We start from the raw sequence: 24872 nt of genomic DNA, 5'->3' as shown, positions 1-24872 counted from the left end.
GCTTTTGAAGAGATAGACTAACAATCACCAGTTTGGCAGTCACCGGTTTTAGACTTTTAGCCTTTTTTCTTAGAACATTTTAGTTCGATTTTCAAATAAATAAATAAATAAATAAATAAATAAATAAATATATATATATATATATATATATATATATATATATATATATATATATCAGTCGGTTCAGTTTCGATCAGTTTTCTTGGTCGGTTTGGGTTTTTTTTCTGCTCATATATATATAATGGAGTAGGGGTATTTTTTACTTTAGGAAACATTGAAATGCATTTAAACGCGTTAAGTGATTTAAGATTTGAAAAAACTTTTCAGATCATATTTCATATGCAACACCGAATAAGCATTGCATCTGGAAAGTAGATATTTCAGACTTCAAACGTGTAAAAGGTGCTATCAAACGCCACCTAAGGCCTAAACTTTAATTTATGGACCTATAATTTAACTTATTTACCCCCTTTTTTTTAAATGATTTACTTAATCAACCTTATAGATGAATATAAAATGATGCCTGCTATCTAATTGGGCAATTTTAACAAAAAAAAAAAAAGAAAAAGAAAAATGGATATATCATTTATGTTCCTACTTCCTAGCAAAATGTTTGGCTGCTTTCGTTCTATGTTAAAAAATACCGATATTAGGATGCCTCGTAAATAATTAACTCATGCCATAAACATTTTTTATGTAGACATGGTTACGTTTCTATAAGTGGGGGTAGATAGGTTAGTAGCCTAGTAGGTTCCATGAAAAAAGAAATAAATATACGTTCATCCGTGCAAATTTGTCCATCGAGCAGCGGAAAGTAAGTCTTTTTCATACATGCAAAAAATCATTAATGCATGATGAGGCAATATTGTCCGTTAAATATTATCACCTTTTCTAGATAAAATCAAACAATTTAGGGGTGTGGGGTAATTCTTTGGGTCGAACTAATAGGTTTGGTTTTTACATTCAACTGAACTGAAAACCAAACCGATACAACCGGTTGACCAGTTAACCGATCCGTAAATTGGTTTTTTGGTTTTTTATGCTCTAAAAAAAGGACCGAACCAAGAGGTTCAATTTTTTATTAAACCGAACCGATACAACCGATTAACTAGTCCACCAGTTAACCACGGTTCAGTTTTTCATTTTTTTTTATGCCCTTAAAAAAAAGGGAAAATCACAGTAATTGGGATCGCCATTGTCACCGATATGCATTAGCCTCTAACTTGCAGGGCGAAGCGCCAAAGGCCAAAACCGGAGAGAGAATATGAGAGACGAGAGAGAGAAAGTGAGAGAGGGAGGGAGCAAGCTTCATAGAGATTGAGAGGCGAGAGTGAGAGTTCATAGAGAGACTGAGAAGTGAGAGAGAGAGAGAATTTAGAGAGACCGAGAGCGCGAGAGAGAGGGAGTATGAGAGAGTGAGAGTCTGAGAGAGAGATGGAAAGAAAAAGAAGGCATGCACAGTGGCCAACGGGTGTCAACCTGTTAGACGACTCGTATTGGCAGCCAACAGGTGCCAGATTGGTGAACTTATCTCAGCTCTCAGTTCGGCAGTTTGAACACTCTTAAACTGTCGAACGTTTTTATTTGGTTTTTAAAAAATAAAATATAATATTATATAAAAATATATATCAGTTGGTTCAGTTAACCACTGTTTTTTTTAAATGGTTAACCGAAACCGAACCGAAACTTCCGGTACCCACCAGTTCAGTTAACTGATTTCGGTTTGGTTTCCATCGGTTTTTTGATCAATTCGTTTTTTTTTTTTGTATTTTTTGCTCACACCTATCAAACATTGTACACTTTTATTTGGGAATAAGGCCTTGTTTGGTATTTCCTTATAAAATTGCTTACGATGGTTCTGGCTATTCTTCATAGTAGAATCCCGTTTGGGTTTGTTAAATCCTCAAGATCAATCATTTTTTAATGGAAATTCTCACTATGGTGGTCATTGAATAACAAATAAGTGCGAGAAAACAGCACGCGGAAGAAAGGGCATTCCAATTATTCACAATGCCGTCTTCTTCCTCTCACTCCAACATCCATCTTCTTCCTCCTGTTCTCAATGCTTCAGGTTTGTCATAAAATATATACACCTCCCCATCTGTTTCTAAAAGGACTTAAAAGCTCTCCTATATCTGAATGAGATGCCGTTATCAAAGTTCAAAAAATCATTACGTATCAGCTTGTATTGTCTGATATGCATCGTATCGGGCCCTTTTAATACGTTCTTACAGGGGTTGTATTGGGTCAGGGCCTGGTTAAAAGGACAGCCGGGACTTAAATCAGCTCATCTAAACTAAAATCGGAAAAAAAATTAATGGAAGTAAAAAAAAAAAGAGCCGATACTGGCCAATGCACCCTACCAACGTATCGGCCAGTATCGATACTTTGAACCTTAACCGTTATATTTGACAAGATTGATAAAAACAACATTTTTTATCATTTATTATCCTTCAAAATTTCAATGAGTACCATCACCTTTATCATTTTGAAAAAAGAATGATCATATCATTAACATTTTGGGGTAACTTGATGTGAAATTGGCTATGCTACTTTAAACTGGGAAATCATAACTTTCGATAGAGGGGTGTTTGTTATAAAATGAAATTTTTAGATTTTCCCTATAAAACTATGTAAAAGATTGAATCTAAGTTACTTGGGCTAAAACAATAATGGCAAGAGAAACAACTATAAAAATATATTTGTAGTTTTGACCAACAACAGTTGTTATTACCAAAATATAACATTGTTCATCTACTTCAACCTCCTAATTAAACCACACCGATCCCATCACGTCTCTTTCTATATATCTATTCATTTCTTTCCTCTCCATTATTTTTTTCTTCTTCATTATTCTTTGTCCCATGATTAAACCAAGATGCTATCATTACAATTTACAAACCCAAACCATCAGTCCATTATAGAGAGATAATGTTGGGTTTCAAAATAAAAATAAAAAAGCTTAACGACACAAACTCACATGCAACCAATTCTCAACAAATTCTTGAAAGGGAGGTGTTAGTCCATTTTGAAAATAAAAGGGAAGTCTTAGTATTTAGCATAAATTTAAAGGGAGGTTTAAGTCGTTTTACTCTGGCCTTATTTGGTGTGTTTTTCTGTAAGGTATATTGGTTATTTATAAGTTTGACAGACCACAATTCGGTCTTTTTCCGTTTGGTTCACGATAAATCTAGCCATCAAAAATCGATACACCAAAGAGATGCAAGAAACCCCAAAACAAAGCAATTTTGGAGAAACTCCAAATAGAATTTTTGCGTTTTTTGTTTTAATTCATCTAAACATGCTTTCTATTTTCTAAGAAATAACTATAATTAGAGCCAACCATTTTAACCCTGACCCATTTGATCCACCCAACCCATCTCCTTGAAACTCATTCAAACCCACCCATTCCATAGTGGGTCGGTGTGGGTCGAATGACGCATTAGGATGGGGTGGGTTGGGTGGAGGATACCCATTGCCCCATTGGATCGTAAAGGGTCAGGGTGAGATGGGTCGAGTGGAGGTCGAAGTTTTTTTTTTTCTCTCAAACAGGTTTCGTAAGTTCTCTGACAGACCAGTCGCCATTGAAGTTGTTAGGGTTAGCTATTTTTCTCTGTTCCACCATTGTAGCAGGATTGAATGCCGCCGTTTTTCGCCATTGCTAATTTAATTGCTTGATTAAGTAAGTTTCTCTGTTCCGCCATTGAATCTCAGACTCTTTCACCGTTTCTATTTTCATCCTCAGTCATCGTTTCTCTGTTCCACCAGTCGCTGTTTCTCTTCCCTCATATTATCTCTGCTATTTTTATGAAATGGTCAGTCTCCCTAAAGTTTTTTTCTTATAAAATCTGTATCATATATAATCTGTTTCACGTTGTATAAAATCTCCCAGAGGCACAATTTCTTTTTAGTTTTTAAAAGACTCCACCTATAAAATCTGTTTCATGCCACGCATATAGATTAATTCAATTTATGGACTATGTTTTTTGAAAAGGTCGCAGGTTTTAAAATTACGGTTTGGTTGTGTAAAAGAGACTCTTGATCAGATTGGGTTGGGGATCGAGTTTTGGACTTTTGGTGTTTACTGAGAGGCATATGTTTGACAAAATTCCCCAACCAGTCCAAATCACTATGCATATATGAAGTTTTTCTTCTTGTTTATTTCACTAGATAATGGCACTCATTACTCAAAAAGAATAATTTATCATCATTGTTTCAACTAATCTATTTCACTAGCTATATATAGATTATGTTTTTCTTATTGGAATATAATACCATTGAATATGTGATTAATAACGTTAATCCTTGTGCCTGTACTTCAACTCCACGGTCAAGACAACAAATAAAGAAAAATTACTCAGAACTTTTTCCACCTTGTGGAAATGTCTGTCTAACCTGGAAATGCCCTTTTTGGTTTAAAGCATGGTTTCATCCATGAAAACAGGCCGTTAACTGAAGGTAGATCTGGGTAAATTTAAACCAATTTATCATCTCTAGAGTTGTGAAAGAAACCAATTGGCCAAATAATTCGCTACTTACTCTTTGTCCTGGGGTCACAGGTATTCCCCAGTTCCTAAATCTATTTCTATTGGATCAGAGTTGTTAAGCAAAATAGGTTTAAGATATACCCGAGTTTGTTTGAAGAAGGGGATAAGAAGAATTTTATTTGTACTATAGATGAAACTCCTCTTGCACTTGCTGCTATTGGAAGACTTTAGTTTATTTTTATTTTTTTTGGGAGAGGTTGGAACTTGGAAGTGGGTAGAAGAGAGTCCAATGTTGTGCTTTTGAAGTTTATTATTGTTCATTTGTCAGCTGACTCCTATATATATATAATGTATGTATGTATTTATGAATGTATATATATGGGAGGTTTCACAGTCTAGTTCAACTAGTAGGAAAAGAGTCTTTTCAGAAGTATGGTAGGTTTTTGCAAATTTCTATATTTTTAAAAATATTTCTGCATTTTTTTTACAATTTTATTCAATTTCTGCAACTTTTCTGCCATTTTCTTTTTCTGTAAAATTTCTTCAACTTGTGCAATTTCAGCAATTTTCTGCATTTTTGTCATTTTTTGCATATTTTCTGCTATTTTTTGCAACTTCAGCAAAATTTCTGGAACTTGTGTAATTTCAGAATTTTTTCTCCATTTCTCTTCATTTTATTCATTTTCTGCAATTTTTAAACATTTATGCATTTTTTGTTATTTTCTGCAATTTGAATTTTCCTGCAAAATTTCTGCAATTTTAACATTTTTCTTCATTTCCACAAAATTTCTGCATTTCCTCCATTATCTGCATATTTTTTGTATATTTTCGTCATTTTCTGCAATACTCTGCAGTTTCTACAAAATTATTTACAATTTCTGCATTTCTCTTTATTTTCTGTATTTTTTTTTGTAAAATTTCTACACTTTCTGCATTTTCTTATTTTTTGCAAATTTCTGCATTTTGTTGCAAAATTTCTGTAATTTCAGCAAATTTTCTACATTTTCTTATTTTTCGACCCAACTCGTATCTGTCATGTGACAATTGTGAGAGTGAAACTGTTCTTATTAGGGGTGCAACTTGGCAGGCCCAACTTCAGCCCAAACGGTCCAACCTGTAATTTTACACGGGATGGGCTTAAATTTTCGGTCCTTGGGCTGGGCCTAGGCCTAAAAGTTTGGGTTTTTAAAATTTCTGGGCTGGGCTCGGACCTAGCCCTTAGGAAGCCTGAGCCTGGCCTGGCCCAATTGGACTGGATTTGGTCCAATATGATTCAGTCCACTCAATTGTGAGTCCATTACAAACGAATCAGGTCCAATCCCAATCCAATGAATATTTTAGAACATTTTGGATTGGTCCAATTCAATCTCTAGACCATTCACTCTGTTCAAATTTGTTTTAATTTAGATTAATTCTAACCCAAGCCTGGTCCATTGATACCTATACATATGTAGATGCACTTCTGCATGCATACATGCATATATATATATATATATATATATATATAAAATTTTTGTGTGGGCTAATGACCAACTTGAGCCCAACCTGAGTGCATCAAATTTTAGTGCGGACTGGACTTGGGCTTTAGGCTCAATTTTCAAGGTTGGGGTTGGGTTAGTGTTTTAAAAGCGAAAGGTGCAAGGGCCGTTTTGCACAAGGTGCAAGGCGCATGCCTTTTTGAGGCAAGGCACACAATTTAAAAAAAGCAAAAAAATCAAAAGAAAAAGCAAAATAATTCAAAGAAAAATAAAAAATTATAAAACATAATATTAATAAAAATATAAACTTAAGTTTTAAAATAAATGTTTTAGAAAACCTATTATCTAAAATTAAAATGCATAAACATGTAAAGCATATTCAAATGAGAATTTAAAAATGAAATCAAACATATAAAACATTTTCAAGCATATAAAACCCACGGTATCTTTTTTTCTCAATTGCATCAAGTGGCTAATGTGACATATTACATTCCTAATTCTACAAGCCGCCTTTGTGCCACGCTCCTCGAGGCAAGCCTAAACAAGTCCATGTTAGGGTCTTAAATTCTGAGTTTTCAAGCAAAAAATAATGATTTTATAGTTTTAATTGCTTTTAAGAAGATATTTTATTAGGATGAATGAATGGACATCATTACCAAATAGGGGTTCTCAAAGCTCTTGTGCGTGGCACAGGGGTCTGGGGGCGGAGCCCCTGGCCTAGCCGCCAGATTCAAAAAAAGGAAAAAGCGGGAAATTTTCAAAAGGCGCATGCCTGGGCTAAGGTGCAAGGTGCACCAGGTGGCAGGCACATGCCTAGGTGCACCAAGCGTGCGCCTTTTTGGGCTACGACTAGGATTTGGGTGAGGCGTCTACCCTAAAATGCGCCTCACCTGTGCGCCTAGGCGCGCCTTTTAAATCACTGGCTTGGGTTGAGCTAAAACCAGGTCCAACCCGCTCGATTTTGCACCCCTAGTTCTTATAATTGATTTTCGAGTATACGGAATAATCCGACCCGCACCTATCATTTATACTTGACAAGGGTGGGTGAGGGTCAATATGGGTAACGGTCATTATGGGTGGGTAAATGGGTCAATATGAGTGGGTGAGGGTGGGTTCTGACCCACTAAAAGGGGTTTGTAATGGGTCATAGTGGGTTGATGGGTCAATATGGGTGCATTGGTATTCAACCCACATCCAACCCACCCATTTGCCACCCCTAAACTCCATAGACTGCATTTCCATTTTTCATCTCTATATAACCATACCTCTCACTCAAACATCCTCACTATCTTTGGAATATTCTTTCCAATTGAGAAACACGTCTTCATTATCTTCTCTGAGACACTTTTGTAGAAACTCTCTTATTCTGTTTCCAGTTGAGATTTTTTGGATAGTTTCATACTTCTTCTTCTTCTTCTTCTTCTTCTTCTTCTTCTTTTCTCTTACACAGTTCGTAGATTTTGAATTCCTTCAAGCTCTAGATATTATAGTGAATATCTAGTGAATATTATAGTGAATATCACTATATCAGCAATTGACACCTAGCATTTGTAAACAAATGCCGATCATTCAAATTATACCTTTAAACTGAAAAAACGGAGCACCATAATACTCGTGGAAAATGAGGAAAAAAAGAGAAATAACAATTTGTAAGAGTGATTACCAGCAGAAGTCATAAAAAGCATTTTAAATAAGGGTATTCAAATTAACATAATAATGTTATATGAATCTCATTATCATTCTAAGAGGATTTATTGATACTCAAAATTAATATAATAATGTAACTTGAACCTGGCGACAAAGCAGAGGATGAAAGGAACAGAGAAATCAAAACAAGAGAGAAATAACAACGGTCATCATCTGAACCACTACAATATCTAGAGCTTGAAGGAATTTAAAATCTATGAACTGGGTAAGAGAAAACAATAAAAGAAGAAGTATGGAACTAAATCTTCTTGTTTTAGTTCTACTGGTATAGGAGGCCGGGTTATTTGTTACCTTTTGCTTCATTATTTGGGAGTATGAAATTATGTCTTCTAGCTTGAAGGGTTCCTTTCTAAATTTGTTCTTTTATCCTTTTCTTCATTGCTTTGTATTGCTATAGGCAAATGCTTTCATTTAACTTCTTGATCTGGGATATCTTCTATCTAGGAATTGTTCTTCAACTAGGGTTAGCATGTTTATGCCCTCAGATTCCTCTTTCATATTTGTCTCGTCTTTACAGGTACAAAGACCATTTTTCTCAGTTGCAACAGTTTCCTTGGGATGATGAGGAAGTTTCTCCTTCTGAGGTTATCTCTTCCGCTTCTCCGGAGTCATCTAGTTCATTAATCTTTATGCCAAACAGGGCCTAAGAGAACATCGGTAAGTGTTCTTATCCAAATAAGCGTTCCCTAAGAAACACTTGCGTGGATAAGTGCATTTACCCAGATAAATCATTTAGGTGGGTGATTATTTGACCATTTTCTAAACTAAAATACAAATAATATTTAATGAAAGGTCAAATATGTAAATCAATTGCAAATTATAGGGGCGTTTTAGTAAAACACAGTTTATAAGGTTGCACAAAACTATATTGGGTGCTTTTAGTAAATGAAAAAAAAAACTGAGTCATCAATTCTCGAACGCCATGCCATTTACACTCACGTGATTGGAACGGCAGGAAAAGGAAATCATCTGACTTCAGATCTTAATCCTATACGGTGAGTCTAGTTAGCATTACTCTTAAAGGCTAAGCCACCTGCTAGAATTGCTCATAAAATCTGACATTTTTTCCCATTTTTAGAAACTAGAGCATAACAGGTAGAAGGAGATGTGATGTATTGGGTGATTGAAGTGAAATAATAGGAAGCCCTAAGCCAGAAAGCATAGAATTGGGAACTGCTTTCTTGTTTTCCAAATGGTGAGAGCTGTCATCAAGACGTCCAACCGGTTGAACGCATAGATTCTCTTTTGAGTATCAATCAATCCTCTTAGAAGGATAATAAGATTTATATAACCTTATTATTATTAATTTTAGTACTCTTATTTAAAATGCTTTTTTGAATTCTGCTGGTCACTCTTACAAATTGCTATTTCTTCTCTATTTTCCCCTCATTTTCCATGAGCATTATGCTGCTCCTGTTTTTTCAGTTTAAAGGTATAATTTGAGTGATCAACATTTGTTTACAAATGCTAGGTGTCAACTGCTGATATTCAGTTAACTAGATTGTCATTCTTGTGTTCACTTTGCAGTGTAGTACATACACTTGCCCACTATAATATATCTCTCAGTACGCTCTTTTCACCTGATGGAAAATTTGAGCATGGAAATATAAACAACAATCAAAGAACATTGAAATGTAAACTAATGCATTGATTGATAGGAAGAAGAGGACAAAATATCATCATTAAGTGTGTTCAAGAGTTAAAACTGAATGAGTAGACCTAATGCATTTAATTTATATTAAAAATTGACAGCATTCAACAGTAAAAGTCAATTGATCCATCCTTAGATCCTCAATTGATTATTAATTATTAATGTGATGTCTGGTACAGTTGCTGTTTCTACTTGAAATGCTGCCACATCAGCACCACCTAGGTATTTTGAGTTTAAACATCAATTTTCTGTTTTGAGTTAAAACCTAAAAGGTCATAAAATATTTCTGCTAGAAATATAAACCAGGGTGTGCTGGGGGGATACATCAAATTGATGTTTCATCCATCAGTTACCCATTTGAAGAAACAGTACATTGACCTTTCTCTCAGTTGGCATCCTACATGGCAGTGTTGAGATATATTCTGATGCATCCCATACTAACAAAGATGAATATATACCATCAAATACTCATAAACTCTACCTCCAAGAAAAAAAAAAGGTTCTTTTTTTGGTGCTATGCTTCTAGAACCATTATATTTGCATCTAGATGTTAATCTATGTGTAATAATGAGCCAGACATCAGAAAACATTTATTTTTATAACTATAAAAAAAAGGAAAACATTTATTTTTAAACTTGACCGTTGGATGAGAACCAGTATAGTAGGGTGGTGTCAAATTGAAAAATAAACATTCATTTAAACATTTTAGGTAGCAATGCCAATACTAAACAAAATACTGCTCAAAACACTTGTTCAACGCCTAGTTGACATAAGTACCAACCAGACAAGTTTCATATCAAAACGCCTATATCTCACTCAGGATTTTGACACAAAATGCCATTGCCTCTTCATATGTTTGAGCCTGAAATGGCAATGGTGCCCAAGACAACCTAAATCTCACTCAGGATTTTACTTATCTATTTATTTCCACTGTTTTTTTTTTCTTGATAAGATCCCATTGTTGTTCTCCCTAAAGTGGACTTTTTATCTAAGATCTTTGAAAAGGTACTCTTGTTTTGATCAGCTGACTTCATGTAAGGCCTGGCATTTTTTTTTTTGAAAACTGTAAGGTAAAGTAATTCATTAGTTTGCATTTTGATGCGATGTAAATTTTACATCGGTTCGGTTTTGTATGTGTTTGGAAAGAGGGTGTAATTATTATTGACGTAAAACTACACTCAGGTTCAGTTTTGTGTGCGTTTGGATGGAGTGTAGTTTTACGTCGATAATCGATGTAAAACCTCATCAACTCTAAAGTTTTACATCGATAATCAATGTAAAAAGCTAAATCGATTTTATTGATGTAAAAAGCTAAATCGATTTTATCGATGTAAAACTTTACACTCTTCCACCCATCATTATTTTCAAAAAATCAACGGTCACTTTCTGGTTCAGTGTAAAACGTCGTCAGTGTATTTTTACACTGATTCCAAACGCAGCCTTAATATCAAAAGGGCAGCATACAAAAGGCCCCTGTACAATGAGAGACTGTACAGAAGAAATAGACAGAAAAAACCCAGAAAAGCCAGCCTCCGAAAAACAACCCAAAAAACACTATGATCTTACAAAAAGGAAATCAGGCTAAAAAAAGAACAAGTTTGCCTGTTTTTAAAGAGTGGATGGTTTGTCAGCCATGAAAACACCATCCCCATAATCCTGTTGAGCACCTCTTCTTTTGATTTCTGCCTTCCTTCAAAAATTCTAATATTTCTTTCACCCCACACTGCCCAGAAAACAGCAGCGGGGAAGATACTCCAAGCTACTTTTCCAGCCTTGCTGAGGCCTCCTAGGAACCAAGCCTCTAGGAAACCCTTCACATCCTTTGGGAAACATAAATTAACTCCAAAAAACTCTAGCAGTCTTGTCCAAACCAAGGTAAGTGAAGTCACAATGCAGTAATAAATGACTAGTACTTACTACATTTCCATTACAGGATGTGCATTCCAGATCTGTCACTTCTAAACCTCTTCTAGCTAAATTCTCCTTGGTTAAAATCTTATCCAGCACTGCAGACCAAGCAAGAAAAGCTAGTTTTGATGGAACAAGCCTGATCCAGATCCTGTTGCTCAGAAAGTGAGAGGTCTCCTCCCTTGAAAGGTAGTTAAAAAAGGACTTTACTGAGAAAGAGCCCGACTTCTCAAACAACCATTTCCTTTTGTCCTCCCTTGAACCCAGGATCTTGGCATCATACAAATCTGCTGCAGGTTGACCAAAGACTCCACCTCCCAGTCATTCAAGTTCCTCCTGAACTGAAGCATCCTTCCAAAACCATTTTGCCTCTCTATATAGTCAGCCACAGAAGCATCCTTATTTACAGCTATCTCAAACAGATTAGGAAATAAGGTCGATAGAGGGCCCTCACCACACCAGTAATCCTTCCAAAATAGCAATTGTGATCATTTCCCACTTCATATTTTATGCCCTTCAAGAACTGAGGACGAAATTTCTGGAGAGCCTTCCAAACTGAACAGCCATTAGGGTATCTTGCCTCTTCTGTCTCCCACTCCCTGCTGCTAGAGCTATACTTTGCAACAACTAATCTTCTCCATTGTCTGTCAGAGTGCTTGTTGAATCTCCATAGTCATTTCCCTAGCAAGGCTGAGTTGACATCTTTCACAGGTTTTATCCCTAATCCTCCTTTTGCCCTGGGTGAGCAGATTCTTTTCCAGTTTACCAAATGACACTTAGAATCCTCCTTCCAACCCCTCCACAGGAAATCTCTCATCCTTTTTTCTATAGTTGCAGCCCATTTAGCTGGAATTGGAAATAAAGAGAAATAGTAGACAGGGAGGGAAGATAAGACACTTTTAATTAAGGTGGCTTTCCGCCTTTTTGACAAGTACTTGTTTTTCCAAGAGGTCAGTTTCCTATCAACCTTCTCAATAATCGGTTCCCAAATGGTTTTAGATTTACAGCTTCCACCCAAAGGCATACCCAGGTATTTTGAAGGGAGTTTACCCACTTTACATCCCCAAAGCCTGGCATTACTGATAAAAAATGAAACCCAACATTTTTCTGGTTGTTTTTGGTTGCTGAAATTGATGCACTCAACCTAAAGAAACACTTTTCCTTTAAAATTACTTTATGATCGAGAATGTGTGATCCTGAGAGTGTTCTATCACCTGTGATAAATATAGACATTATAATGTTTTAAGTATGATCATGGATTCATTTTGGATATTGTATGGTTTTGATGGTTCTACTGAAATTACAGGATTAGGAAGAGTATAATCAGTAGTAGTTAGTAGGCATTTAGTTGACCTTCCCTTTTACAAATTTTGTTTTCATTGCAGTCATTTTTTAACAAATTCCCACAGATTTCATCAAGGGAAAAAAAGAAAAGGAAGGACTTCATAAATTTCAAGACATACTAAGATGTAAGTTCTTGATGGTTGATCTTCAGTGTTTTTTTTTCATCTTTGGTTTGTTTGTGGGGTCCATCCTATTTATTACTGATTTGGGTAAATCATGAAGCTAGTTCATGATTGTGGTATAATTGAAAATTGAAGGTCAAGGGATGGTGGAGATGGTTGTGATGAAGCTAGTTCATTGAAAGAGGACAATCCTATGGTAACACTACAATTACAGTTTGACAGTGAAGGTGATCATCAAAGTCCAGAACCTGTAGAAGGTGTTCATCAAAGTCCAGAACCTGTAGAAGGTGATGGAAATGAGCCAAATTCCTCCATCAAAGAACCTTTTGTTGATATGGAGTTTGAAAGTGAAACTCATGCATACAACTTTTACAATGAATATGCCATGCGGGTTGGTTTTAGTGTTCGAAAAGATTGGAAAAATAAGAATAGAGAGGGATGTGTGACAGGCAGGAGGTTTGTATGTTCCAGAGAAGGTTTTCGCAGACCAGATCCACGTGACAAGGGTGTAAGGAATACAAGAAAAGATACAAGATGTGGTTGCGGTGCATACATGACTATTGCAATAAGAACAAATGGAAAATATTATGTTAGCCAATTTGAGAAAACACATAATCATGAGTTTGTTACCCTACAACCATTCTTAAGGCCACAAAAGAAGTTTACAAAAGCCCAGGCTGTAACTGACTTGACAGATGATTCTAGAACACCTAATGCAGCAGTTGACTCCATGGGCAGGCAAGTGGGTGGTCAAGAGAATGTTGGTTTTCTTAGGAGAGATTACAACTACTACTTGCATACAAAGAGAATGACTGCATTAAAATCAGGAGAAGCAGCAGCTGTTTTACAATATTTCCAACACAAGCAACAACAAAACTCCTCCTTTTTCTATGCCATTCAACTTGATGTTGAAGATAAGATAACAAATATATTTTGGGCAAATCTACAAATGGTTGTAGATTATGAACATTTTGGGGATGTGGTTTGTTTTGATACAACCTATAAAACAAATAAAGAGGGTTGGCCATTCGGTTTATTTGTTGGAGTAAACCATCATAAGCAGTCTATAGTATTTGGTGGTGCTCTTCTTTATGATGAAGCAACAGAATCGTTCGAATGGTTGCTTTATACTTTTGTTAAGGCCATGTCTGGAAAAATGCCCAGAACTATTATAACAGATCAAGGTGCCGCCATGGCAAATGCAATCAAGACAGTTTTGCCAACTACAGATCATCGTATATGTGTATGGCACATGTATCAAAATGCACTGAAAAATATCAGTCATGCATTTCGACGTGGGACATCATTTGGCAAAGAATTTAACAAATGCATTTATGAATATGAGGAGGAGGATGAATTGTTGCAAGCATGGAAGGATATGCTGGAAAAATATGATTTGAAAGAAAATAGTTGGTTGCAACGACAATTTTCAATTAAAGAAAAGTGGGCTATGGCATATGGAAGGAATACTTTCTGTGCTGACATGAAAACCACTCAGCGTACTGAGAGCTTGAGAAGTGCTTTGAGAAGACACTTAAATTCTGATACTGATCTAATAGATTTTCTGAAGCATTTTGAACAGGCAGTGGAAGACCATCGTTCTGAAGAATTGCAGGCTGATTTTCAAATGAGTCAAAGTGATCCACGGATGATAGCACCTGTAAAGATGTTAATTGAAGCATCAAAAGTTTATACACATGCTGTCTTTGAAAAGTTCCAAGAAGAGTACAAAAAATTCCTGGCTTGTGATATTACCTGTTGTGGTGAGGTAGGCACAGTGTCTTTTTACAAGGTTACCATGGAAGGCAAACCTCATGAGCACATGGTTACATATGATTCGGCCAATGAAACATTGGAGTGTAGCTGTAAAAAGTTTGAATTCGATGGGGTTTTATGTTGCCATGCTATTAAAGTGCTTAACCACCGAAATTTAAAGGTTGTGCCCCAGCGTTATATCTTGAAGAGGTGGACAAAGTTTGCTAAAGTTGGGATTGTAGAAAATGTGCATGGATCGGCATATGATGTGGACCCCAATCTTGAATTGTTGGGGCGCTATCAAGATGTGTATCATAGATTTGTTAAAGTAGCAGAAAGAGCGGCAGAATCAAAAGAAGCATACAAATATGTTGCAATGAAGTCCCAAGAGATAATGAAAGAGGTAGAAAATATCATCAGTAAAGAGAACTCTAGAAATCCTAATGTTAATACATCCAAAGGATTGACTCTTGAAAGGGGAACAGTTGAAAATACATTTGTTGAAGGGGAACATGTTGATTCAGATAGAAACATGGTTGAGAATAGTAGCAATGATGCAACTGGTGACGTTTATACACAGCCTTTACAAGTAAGGAACCTTAAGAGAAAGGAGGGGTGCTCCCACCTTGTTCCACCCATTGATCAACGAAGACCATACATACCAAGAGGCAACAACATCCAGCCACAAACTATTGCTCTGCCTGTTGGTCAACAAGGCCAAAGTTTCACCTTCCTGCAATAAACCCACACTTTCTAAGAACTTCATTCATACAGGTTATTCATTACAGGTACAATCTGCATAAGATTTCACCTCCATATAATTCAGATTTGACAAGTTTGGTGCTCAGGGGCCTTTGAGTTGTCTATCTTTTTGGTGTTCTGTAAAGTTAATCTTTTATGCGTTAAGCCTGTCTAAAATCTTCATTTTCTTTATATAATCTAGTCTTCACGGACATTTGAATTAGGTTTCTTGTTGATACCGCAATTTGAAAAATGGAATTTACCATAGGAAGCTGAACTCTTCCATTTATATAATCATCATACCAATAATGCAACTTGGGTTCTTCTGTATATTATAGACTTCCTAAGAATTAAGAAACTAAGTTTTGCAGTCATTATGTGACATTATATAAATAAAAAAAATTGATTGTGAAATACACTGACTGCCTATTTAGTAATCCTGTACAAATACTGACCCAAATTCATGGGGATATTAGTTCTTCATAAATTGTTGCTTCCTTCCCACGATAGCATGGAAGTTGACACAGTTTCTCCCATTGCTTCGTTTAGTCCAGGAAGTTAAAAGACAAATACACAGGAATGGATCTACTTAAAGAAAGCATGTGATAATATAATAGCACAGGGTATGCCTATGACCAGAAGGGAGAAATCATAGCTGTTAAATTCTTTAACATTATTTAAATCCATACAAACCATGAAACCAATGGAAGATGAAGCTTAATACATCCAAAACATACATACTTGCCTTGTAACCTATAACTCATTAGGTAGTATAATATTTTACTGAGCCTGCATCACTTCTAAGAATGGTACTTTTTTTCCATTTAGGCACTCAACCATATGATTTGAAGTCTATCCATACTTGCCTTGTGAATTTGGTTTGTCGAAGATGTACTGCATCAAACAGAATGTAGACTAATGCTGCTGCCACAATTAACAATGCAGATAGCAACTGTGTGTGTGTGTGTGTGTGTGTGAGAGAGAGAGAGAGAGAGAGAGAGAGAGTAAATCTAATCTCAATGGATAACCCTCGACCCAAGCCACCCTGATCCTAATGCGTCATAGGTATGGGTGGGTCAAATGGGTCGGGGACTTGGGGTCAAAATTTCCAGCCCTACACTAATCTGTTTGAAGTTTGAACCAAATGGTTGAACCGCAAATTTGGGGAGAGGGAAAAATGGATCAAATAATAAAACATTGCACAGATCAGATTCTGACTTAAACAATTAATGATTCATTCTCAATTGTGTCCAAATGGTGAGAGTAATGTAGTTGCTGATTAATTCAAATGCAGGTCAGGTTTCAAAGAAGAATTCACATTCAATAATATAAATCTGACCCAAATCTAATTCCGATCCATTGTAATTAAGGTTGCTTTTGGCTTTCCATATTTTAAGGACTTATCTCCGTTTTACAGTTAAAATGCCCCTGTGAACACATGAATTTTTAAATGCAAAAAGGAGATAACTCCTTAAAATAAGGAATGCCAAATGCAGCCTAAATCTACTAATTATTAGGACCCGTTATTTTTTTGCACAAAACTACAAGTGTAAGATTAATTTAAACCTTAATCTTTAGGTTCAAATACAACAAACCTACAACTCAGCCATGCTCTAATTATGACCCAGTTTGAAAAAATACAGATACAAATATGTACAATGCAAAAGCCTTGTATTTTGTATTTCTAAACCTGTATTTGCACTGTACATATTTGTATTTGTAATCTTTCCAAACTGAGCCTTCATAAATTTTGAATCTTAACTTTTTAGACATATTATTCTTAGGATGTTTGTCAATAAGTGGAAAAAAAGTTATTATTAAAATTTCTATACTAAAAAGGATCAACACAAATCATATTGATTTTCTAAGAATTAAGATATATTCATACACATGCATATTTTAGCTCTTCCATCACTTTTCAACAGGGATCAATTGTTTCTTGATAGCTCACATTTCACATGAATAATTAAAATACGTGTTTTTTTTATCTCTATATAACTTATTTATAATTATCTAAAAGCTATATTCTAGGATTATTGATATATTTCTTGGGATTTATTTAAGTTTTTCTAGAATATCTATGTGCATTTTAATTTTTCTACTGTATCCAAAGCATATCACAATATGTCTCTTAAAATTTCCTTTCTAATATCCTTTACATTTTTTATGTTTTAAACCTTGATTTTACTTAAAGCCCATAGAAAAGCCAAAACAACAAAAAAATAAATAAATAAATAAAATTATTGACTTAATTAGCAAAACATAGTCCAAGAGGATCAAACTATTGAATTGGTCAGCCCATTCTATAAGTGACATTTAACACTATTTTATAATAGTGATTTATTCATGTTTCAATTAGGGGTGCAGGTTAAGCATCATAACCCCAGGGTCGGGTTTAAGAATTAGTCTTAAGGCCCAAGCTTGGACCGAGTTCAAGGTCAAACATGATATATCCAACCTAGGCCCAGCCCAGAAAATAGAAAATCTTGGGGTGTTGGTCTGAGCTTGGGTTGGGCCCTCCAAAATTTGCACCCCTAATTTCAGAGAGAGAGAGAGAGAGAGGTTGGACTAGTTGGCAACTAGTTAACAGCAATCCATTGGTTGGTGAGTCTCCACAAAAACTCCAACAAATTCATCTCCTCTCCTTAGTCGGTGGGGAAGTCAGCATTAGGTAAATAACAATAGACCACCACGATCACAATTCACAACTCCTCTTTTCTTTTTCTTTTCCATTGGTAACAAGACGGCGTTAGGTAAAGCAACGGATGACTCCCTCCTCCTCCTACTCTGTTTGGTCAGTCTTAAGTCAGTTTCCCATTTATGACTGCAATTAGGTGCCCCTCCCTTTCAATCACCATGTGCCCAATGCATAGAGGACCCGAACCCACCATTGAGTAGCTCTCATATAAAAAACGAACCATCTGACAAGCCATACAAATTTTCAGGCGCCATATATATATATATATATATATATATATATATATGCTTTTGAACTATTATTGATGAAAGCTTTTTCTCACCATTATTATATTGAAACTGAAACTTTATTATATAATATCATTTCATTGTGTTGATTTTTTTTCTTTTCTTGTCTGACTATAATTAGAGTGAGACCTATGTAGATGATGGGTCCCTATCTTTTTAATTTAACGTGGCTGCTTAAGAGGGCACCTCATTGCCCTTGTTTCTCCATTAGGAGAGAAGCCTGATGACTTGAACAGTAAAACCCACCAAATATTCAGTAATACTGTGAGTGGGACTAGTTTTCATGTGATGCATGCACCTTAAGTCAGCTCAGTTAGGTCTTTATCTTAATTGAGATGGGCATGGACCATCTTCCATTAAATGAGAGTTGATATATATCCTCCTATCAGCTTACACTACTTCATTAATGCCAATGGCTTACCTTTTGCTGTCCCCCCGGGCCCCCTGTTCTTCATGGAATAGTGAAAGCTACACTAAAGTAAATTGGAGATGCGATTACCAAATATCACTCAATCATATCTGTTTGCTCCAGTTAAGTAAATTGGATGATGGAAAGAAGGTATCAATTTATTTCTTGAAAATTACTGTACAGACAGTTCTTTCTCCCTTCTAAAAGATTCCCTTGATGGGATCTGTTTGGTAATCTGTGATCAAATGAAAGAGGACACATGTGTATTATGGAGGCCCCATTTACACATCTTATGACCTAAACCCAAATTTTACTTGCAAACAAGTTATGAACAGAATGTTTTTGCTTTCTTTCTTTCTTTTGTTTATTTATTTTTTGAAATATGTGATGATCAGAGCTTTAAGAATGGTTCCAATAGCATTTTTCATCACTTATTAAATCCTAATTAAAATTCTATCTTACTTTAAGTGAAGTGATTTTGGAATATCCCAAAAAGGTGCCACCCCCTAATCATGCAACAAGGAAATGCATGCTTTTAAAGATGAAATACCCCAAAATTTGACTTTTATGTTTACAACAAAGTTTCTTAGTGTAATTCAAAAGCAGTTTCATATAAGAACGACTAAAGCAAAGAAACTATTCTTAGTGTTTCTGTAGGACCTCCACAATAAAAAATGCTGGCCATACAGGTAACTTATATGGGTGCAAATTAGGCAAAGTCGGTTTTGGTTGAGGTCAACCCTAACCCAACTTTCAGACTGAGATTCTTGACCCTAACTGGCTGCAAATGATATCTGTTTGTCTGAAGGTGAATATTCCAATTTGAACCAGTTCATAGTTGGATTGAATATTGACCCAACCCTTATGCACATGTAATATGGACATCATGCTATAGTAATGTTTTACAAGAAATTAACATCCTTCATCATCATCATCCTATCTCCCATAGTCCCATCCCTCTCACATAAACATACTTATATACATAAATCATCAAGTACATACACACTGAAACTAGTCACCTAACTAGCTAGTGGCAAGGTAAGGATGCCTAACCCAACACCATGACTAATATAAAAAGGTATCCCATCTAAGTGACTAGGCACTCACCTGGGCAATAGAATTGAAGTCAGAAACTTTCTTTAATTATCTCCAATACAAGATAGGAATTCTAAAGAATACTTGCAAAAGGTCTTAGGTTTTGTCAAATCAAGAAACATCTCTTTGATTACCTGATAGAAAGAGTAGCTAAGAAAATTTTATAGAGCTAGCAAGACATGTGCTCTCTTAATTAGGCAAGTAAGGAGTATCAAATCAATGGTAAATACAATTCTAGGCTATGTCATGGAGCCTTAAACTGGTAGAAAATAAACCCTTTTGGGTGTTTTGGGTAGGGTTGTTCATGGGTTGGGTTGGGTCGGTTTACTGAGGTTTTTTCAATCGATTTGACCTAGTTAGGTTATTTGAACTTGACACCGAAGTCGATCCAGTGTTAAGCAAAACTGACCTAGTCGGTTTGAGTTGGGTTGAGTCGATTTTAGCACTAAGTTCAACCTTGCTTGACAGAAACTCAACTGCAATATATATGTGGGGACTGTGGCACCACAGTATGTGAGGTAGTGAATGCGAGAAAAGCCTTGTTTTTGATAAACAGAATATACCTCTAGTCTACAGAGGAGAAGAGCAAAACCCATATATAATAATAATGCCTATTATAGAGGTATATATGTTATATGTCTTTTTAGTAATTAAGTTTTAATGTTTTATCTCCAAAACCATCAACCTATCCCTTTGATTATATATTCATTTTGAAGTTTAATTGTCTTAATTGGGGTTTGGGTGAATTCTGTAGGGAAACCTTAGGACAATTATTTACAATCATTAATCTAGCCAATGTAATAGATTCGAAGAGGGACAATTAGTTATGGGGGCTTAATTAATTTAAACTTCATAAAGGGACAATTAGTCGGTTCGGTTCGGATCGATTTCAGTTTTTACACAAGAAAATAGAAACCGACCCGAATCATCGGTTTATGATATTTTACAACCCGAAACCGACCGATGCTGAAGATAACCCGGCCGACTCAGATTGGATCGATCCGAGTTAGTCGGTTTGGTCGGGTTGGACATTTTTATGAACAGCCCTAGTTTTGGGAAATCAATTATGAGGAATAGCTGGTGGGGTAATTGGGTTTTTCTGGAAGGAAAAGTGCGTTGCCTTTGCTGGAAGAAACTAATTAAAGAGTACTTGCTGAAGAATAAGGTGTTGGATAGTGGTTAATTTTGGTTAGAAACTCATTTTTAGTTGGGATCTAAGGATCCCTAATAGATCAAGGAAGGATAGTTCTCGTCTACCCACTATTTTTGTCCAAGATGGATGCTCCATCTGTTGGAAGTGTAGCCATTTTGTGGCCCTGTCCAAGAAACAATAGGGAACAATTTAACATTTTCCAATTACCTAGCTTGGAGATAAAGAAATTATTTGTATGGAGAATTTATCACAATGCAACAGCAGTAAATGAAAATTTATACAAGAAAATGGTGCTTTGAGATGAATCCATAACCCATGCGCCAAGTATAAATGTGATTGTGCTAGGTGTATGTGGTTTTGGGAGCCCTCGGGGGTTAAAATTGGATGAGCAACAAACCCATATCAATTGAATCAAATCTTGCTTAGAGCATGGTAGAAATTGTATAAAAAAAGGAGAGAGAGAGAGAGAGAGAGAGAGGATTATGAACATAGTTCATAGATTACTAAAGCTGAAACAGATTGAAGTATGTATATGATAACAGACTGGGACTTTTAGAAAGATAACAAACTGGGACTTTTAGAAAGAAGGAATGAAAACAACTCCTCAAGGCGACGGTGTAAGCTAAAAAAGACCAATACATGAGCTTCTGGCCTCGAGAGCATCAACAACGAACACAGAAGCCAACAGGCAATCATTAATCATATATCCATTACGTGTGTTTTCCTGGGCAACAGCGCGAGCTTCAAAGGCCAGAGCGGTGGAACACACTGCCTTTGGCCTCAAGACCGTTCACGAACACACAAGCAAATGCATCCATTTCGTGCTTCATGAGAGCCAAACTGACCTCAACTCCACCATCACCATTGCAGCTCTCCCGTATAAAGATAGCTCCTGTCTTGTCGATCGATGCCAACTCCACCTTCTTCGGTCTTCCCCATCCAAAATCCGCATCATATATCCCCAACCGAGGCGACCCAGCAGCCCAAATCTTGCCCTCGCTCTTTGAAGACAATAGCCGTGAAACCCACCCCTCTGCTCCATCCAGAGCTCCATCTTCCAACCCATTAATGGACTCCTCGATCAAGCATGCTGCAACGACAATTCCATCGTGTCTCAGCAAATCAGCCCTCTCGGCCGTCACTACACGAGTCCCGATGCAGTTGCCAAAGTACGTGGCCGGAACCGGAGGCTTCTGTCGAGCCCCACAGTCCACGTTAAACGAAAGGGAAACCCTTTGATCCCCGGACTTAACCAAGGATACCCAGATATAAGCGCACAGCAACGTGAAGGTCGACAGGCGAGCTGGTGGTAGCTGTTTGTCCTTGTGCAAAACCATGGCGCCTGCCTTCAGTGTTGCAATATTGGCCCGACTCAGTTCAAACGTGGCTCTGACTGTATTGTCCGGCTGCCCAAAGTCCAAAACGTCTAATCTAGGGTTTCCGGCGGACTTGCAGTAGTGCTCTGTCAACTGGTTCAGATACATCTCCTCTAAGCCTTTTGGGTCCTTGATCACTGTTTTCTCATAGCATGGAAGAGCTTCGGTTGACAAAGATATCTCACCCAGTCTGCAAGCTGAAGACCATGCGTTGATGAAGTTCATGATTGTTCGGGCGTCAGCAACTGCATGGGGCATGGTGACTCCGAGGCAGATGCCGGAATCCGGGAACACCGTTATTTGCAATGCCAACATCGGGACAGTTGATCTGGATACTCGGAGTTCGGGGATGAGGGGGTGTAATTCCTTGGCGTCTTGCGCCTTGTTGCCGGAGAGATGGTAGAAGTTGCCGTCTGACTCGGCGATGGCCAATGAAACCGAGTCGCCTTGGGCGTAATGGATCATGGGCTTGGGACATTCCGGTGGCCATGACAGATGTCCGGCAAAGGGGTAGAAGTGGAGGAGGGTGAGGGAGAGTGAGTGTTTGATGCGGGGAAGGAGGCTCTGTCTGAAGTAAATAGATGAATGAGGGAAGCGGTAAAAGTAAAGGAGTTGCGTGGGTGGCACAGGCAACCAGAACAAGTCAAAGAAAGAGAGTGGGAGTGCTGCTTCGATGACTGAGCCAGCTGCTGGAGCGACTTTGCACAGCTCCACCACCTTCACTGACTTGGGTGGTGCCATGAATGCCGGAGAGAAAGGGCAAGAACAACCACTCTTTGCGCAGAGAGTTATGCTTCCACATCAGAACCAAGTCACCAACACCAGATGTTTTTATACGGAGAAGAGACGTATGGCCTAGTGGGGAGGGGCCACATGGTACCCTTCAGCTCTTGCAACGTACTGTACAAGTCAAGAGCGAAGACAATCTTCTGACATGAATAATTTCTGCAACGCGCATGACGCCATTAAAATGGCGCAGAAACTCAGAAAAGGGTGGGAATAATGGATTCTCTGTACCGTCCCATCAGAAAGGAGTGAGAAAGGAGCGATGGACACTACTGGACAATGGGCTGTATCCACATCGAAGGGGTCGATCGATGACGGCAGTGAAACGCCACGACTGAAAGCATTATACAACTTGCAGTTGTAAAAGCTGCTGCTTTTGGATTGTAGGGGCGGTTGGAAGTGGAAAAGCAGAACGGTTCCGAACTTTGAACGGATAATGGGAATGCGACCAGTCGTCTACTCAAGTAGTGATTCCATCTCCCATCCGATACACAGACGAAAACGTAGATAAATAAAGAATCCTTCTGACCTTCTCCACACAGAAACAACCTAGAGAATACAGCAGGTTTTGCATAGCAAAGAATTTCAATATACATGGAAACCACTCTTACCTTGTGGAATTGGAATCAAAATCTTTTGAAATTGGAATTAGAATAGTTTGTTTTTATGATCTATTTGGTTCATATAGGAATTGAAATTAATTAAAATGAGATGGAAAAATGCCATTCTACTAGAAATGAGAATGAGATTTCGATTTCAGTTAACCAAATAGTTGTAATTGGAATTAGCAATTCCATTTTTGATTCCAGACTTCTATTCCTGCAAACCAAATGAACCCTATATAATTTAATATCATCTCAAAGAACAGCTTAATATAAAAGCTTAAGCTGTTAGATGAAATCGTTGAATGAATCTTTATTGTATAATAGGGTGAAGAATATTAAATATGCAGTTAAATGCATCAACATCTCAAGACCATCATCTGCAATAAAAATATCTCTTTATGTATCAACTCCACTTTCTTCAATTTTCCATGCCCAAAATCCAATATAATTCTTAGTGACACTGCAACTGCCACAAACTTGTTCCCAAATTTCTTAGATTACATACAATAAAAGTCAGAGTTGTGCACCATCCAGAACTCCATTTTCCAATCTGTATTGAGTCTCCTATAAATCGTGCTACTGCATCAAATCCTATATATAACCACCTTGCTAGTAAATCAGCATCCTTTTCAGTTGCGTTACACAAACACATCTCCTTTGCTGGCGTTGTTTCTACTTTTCATCACTGACCTTATTTACTTTTTAATTTTCACCACTAATCTTATTTTGTGTCTGTAATTTCAGATTTCTGAGATGGATTGCAGTTCATTTATCCCTTTTATTTTTCTGATTAAGTGAAGCCATTCTAAATAAACTAGGAGGTTATCAATTGGAGAAGGGTATATCAGGATTTTAAAAACTGACCTGGAATGAGAATCGTTCTAGCTACCGGTTTTTGGGTCAACGGTTCGACCGTCTTATTCGAACGATGTCCTATTTCAACTTAAAAAATAAAATAATTAAAATAAAAATGACCAAAAACTGTTGAGCAGATCAAATGGGTGGATCAGCAAATCATTGACCAAATCAAGTGTTTTTGGCCAAGGAGAGGGTTAAGGGTAAAATAGAACTGGTTGCTTGGACGGTTCCCATGACAAACAGTCCTACCGTGGGTCAATCTGCATTCATTTCTATTAATAAGATTAAGAACGAGAGAGAGAGAGAGAGAGAGAGAGAGAGAGAGAGAGAGAGAGAGAGAGAGAGAGAGAGAGAGAGAGAGAGAGAGAGTTTTATCTTATTGCTCTCTCACTATTTTGCAGAATTTAAACTC

The 24872-nt window shown here is 36.9% G+C and overlaps 2 protein-coding genes across 16 annotated transcripts; one reads left to right on the top strand and one right to left on the bottom strand.

Moving 5' to 3' along the window:
- Positions 1–3363: 3363 nt before the first annotated feature.
- LOC148844758 (protein FAR1-RELATED SEQUENCE 5-like) lies at positions 3364–15523 on the top strand. 15 transcript variants are annotated; one of them, XM_088955168.1, is made up of 4 exons: positions 3364–3682; positions 8190–8256; positions 12617–12700; positions 12833–15523. In XM_088955168.1, coding segments are annotated over exons 3-4 (2364 nt in total). In that variant the 5' UTR covers positions 3364–3682; positions 8190–8256; positions 12617–12698; the 3' UTR covers positions 15195–15523. The 15 variants fall into 15 exon arrangements, with proteins under 15 accessions (XP_088811294.1, XP_088811301.1, XP_088811300.1 ...); XM_088955175.1 differs by having other exon boundaries at positions 3373–3682; positions 12802–15523; XM_088955174.1 differs by having other exon boundaries at positions 3373–3682; positions 12798–15523.
- Positions 15524–21315: 5792 nt separating this feature from the next.
- On the bottom strand, positions 21316–23906 carry LOC148844757 (anthocyanin 5-aromatic acyltransferase-like). The gene has a single exon (XM_088955166.1). It carries the CDS (start codon positions 22950–22952, stop codon positions 21579–21581), a length of 1374 nt encoding a protein of 457 aa, XP_088811292.1. The 5' UTR covers positions 22953–23906; the 3' UTR covers positions 21316–21578.
- Positions 23907–24872: the final 966 nt, after the last annotated feature.

The sequence above is a fragment of the Nelumbo lutea genome, chromosome 7, assembly GCF_056320005.1.
Source record: "Nelumbo lutea isolate HS-2025 chromosome 7, American lotus-T2T, whole genome shotgun sequence".
Lineage (NCBI taxonomy): Eukaryota > Viridiplantae > Streptophyta > Magnoliopsida > Proteales > Nelumbonaceae > Nelumbo > Nelumbo lutea.
This window is presented reverse-complemented; position numbering and strand designations above follow the sequence as displayed.

Excerpts from the sequence above, each read along its gene's own strand:
- LOC148844757 (XM_088955166.1), bottom strand. The coding sequence starts at position 22,952 with ATGGCACCACCCAAGTCAGTGAAGGTGGTGGAGCTGTGCAAAGTCGCT.